Raw genomic sequence first — 1,305 nt, 5'->3', positions numbered from 1 at the left:
GGCCCAGGGTGAGGAAGAGCAGAGAGAGCGGGACGCATGAACCAGTCCAGGGAGAGCGGGCGAGGAGGCGCCGGCGGCCAGCAAGGCGCTAGGGCGGGCCGGCGCGCCCGCGGGGCCGACGTGCTCTGTCGGTGGCTGAGGACAACAGCGCTTGCAGCCTTCACAACTCGGAGTCCGCCTTCGACGGCCACGGGCCCTGGGGTGCAGATACCAGCGTCAGGTCCCTGCCGAGCTCTCGGCGCCGCCCAGGGCCGAGGGCGCCCGCAAAGCCGGGGAACCAGCTCTGCGTCCCATGATGGGTCTTGGAGACGCAGGGAGGGCCGGAGGTGGGCGATCTGGGGACACAAGCGCCTAGGGAGTGACCGTGAGATCCCGGTCGTCCTTCCCCGAAGAGGTCGGGGACATGGCCAATTCGTCGTCATCCTCCGAGCACTTGGCGGAGGACAGCGACGCGCACTTGCAGCCTTGCGGTGCGCCCCCGCCGGCACCGCTCCCGCCGCCGCCGCCGCCGCCGCCGCGGTGGTGGCTGCCTTTGCCCTCCTTCTTGTGCTTCACGCGGCGGTTCTGGAACCAGATCTTCACCTGCTTCTCAGACAGGTTCAGGTAGGTCGCGATCTCGATGCGGCGCAGGCGAGACAGGTACATGTTAGAGGCGAACTCGCGCTCCAGCTCCAGCAACTGCGTGCTGGTGAAGGCGGTGCGCATCCTCTTGCTGCTGGGCAGCTGGCTGGAGCTGCTGTCTGGAGGGGGTGAGGGTGGAGAGAGCGAAGCGGTCAGATCTCTGGGCTGCGGGCCCAATCTTCCCCTAGGAGGCCGTTAGAATCCCGCGACTTGGGTCCGCCACCCATCTTTGCGCCCCGAACGCGGTGCATATCCGCGTGACCGCGGGCGCCTCCTGGTCAAGCCAGGGGACCCTGATCCTCTCGGAGTCACGCGGCCCTGGCACTCGTTTAGGGAGCGCCCTGAACCCCAGCCCTGGATACCTCCTGGACGTCCCCTCCAGGATGCGGACCCTCTGCGTTCACCCGCCCTGCCCAGCGCCCCATCCGAACACCACCCTGGGTGTCCCCCCGCAGGGCCCCGACTTTACCCACATCGCCCCCATTAACGCCCAGGGTCCCTCATCCCCAGCCTTGGCTCGCCAACTTTCGCCAGGCCACCTACGCCCCGGTGCCGCGCGCGGCGGCCGGGCTTACCCACGGAGATGCAGTGGAACTGCCTGGGGTCGGGCAGCGGATAGGAGGTCTGGTAGAGCGCGGCGGCGGCGGCGGCGGCGGCGGGGCCGTGAGCGACCCCGGGCGACAC

General features: G+C 69.4%; 1 protein-coding gene across 1 annotated transcript; it reads right to left on the bottom strand.

Moving 5' to 3' along the window:
* Window positions 1–351: 351 nt before the first annotated feature.
* GSX1 (GS homeobox 1) lies at window positions 352–1,305 on the bottom strand (the record flags this gene model as incomplete). Its single annotated transcript, XM_011386618.1, has 2 exons — window positions 352–740; window positions 1,197–1,305. Coding segments are annotated over 2 exons (498 nt in total), but the record flags the coding sequence as incomplete, so codon positions are not given.

This window comes from Pteropus vampyrus, unplaced genomic scaffold (genome assembly GCF_000151845.1).
Source record: "Pteropus vampyrus isolate Shadow unplaced genomic scaffold, Pvam_2.0 Scaffold3449, whole genome shotgun sequence".
Taxonomy (NCBI): domain Eukaryota; kingdom Metazoa; phylum Chordata; class Mammalia; order Chiroptera; family Pteropodidae; genus Pteropus; species Pteropus vampyrus.
The sequence above is the reverse complement of the archived record's forward strand: the minus strand, read 5'-3'. Positions and strand labels throughout refer to the sequence as shown.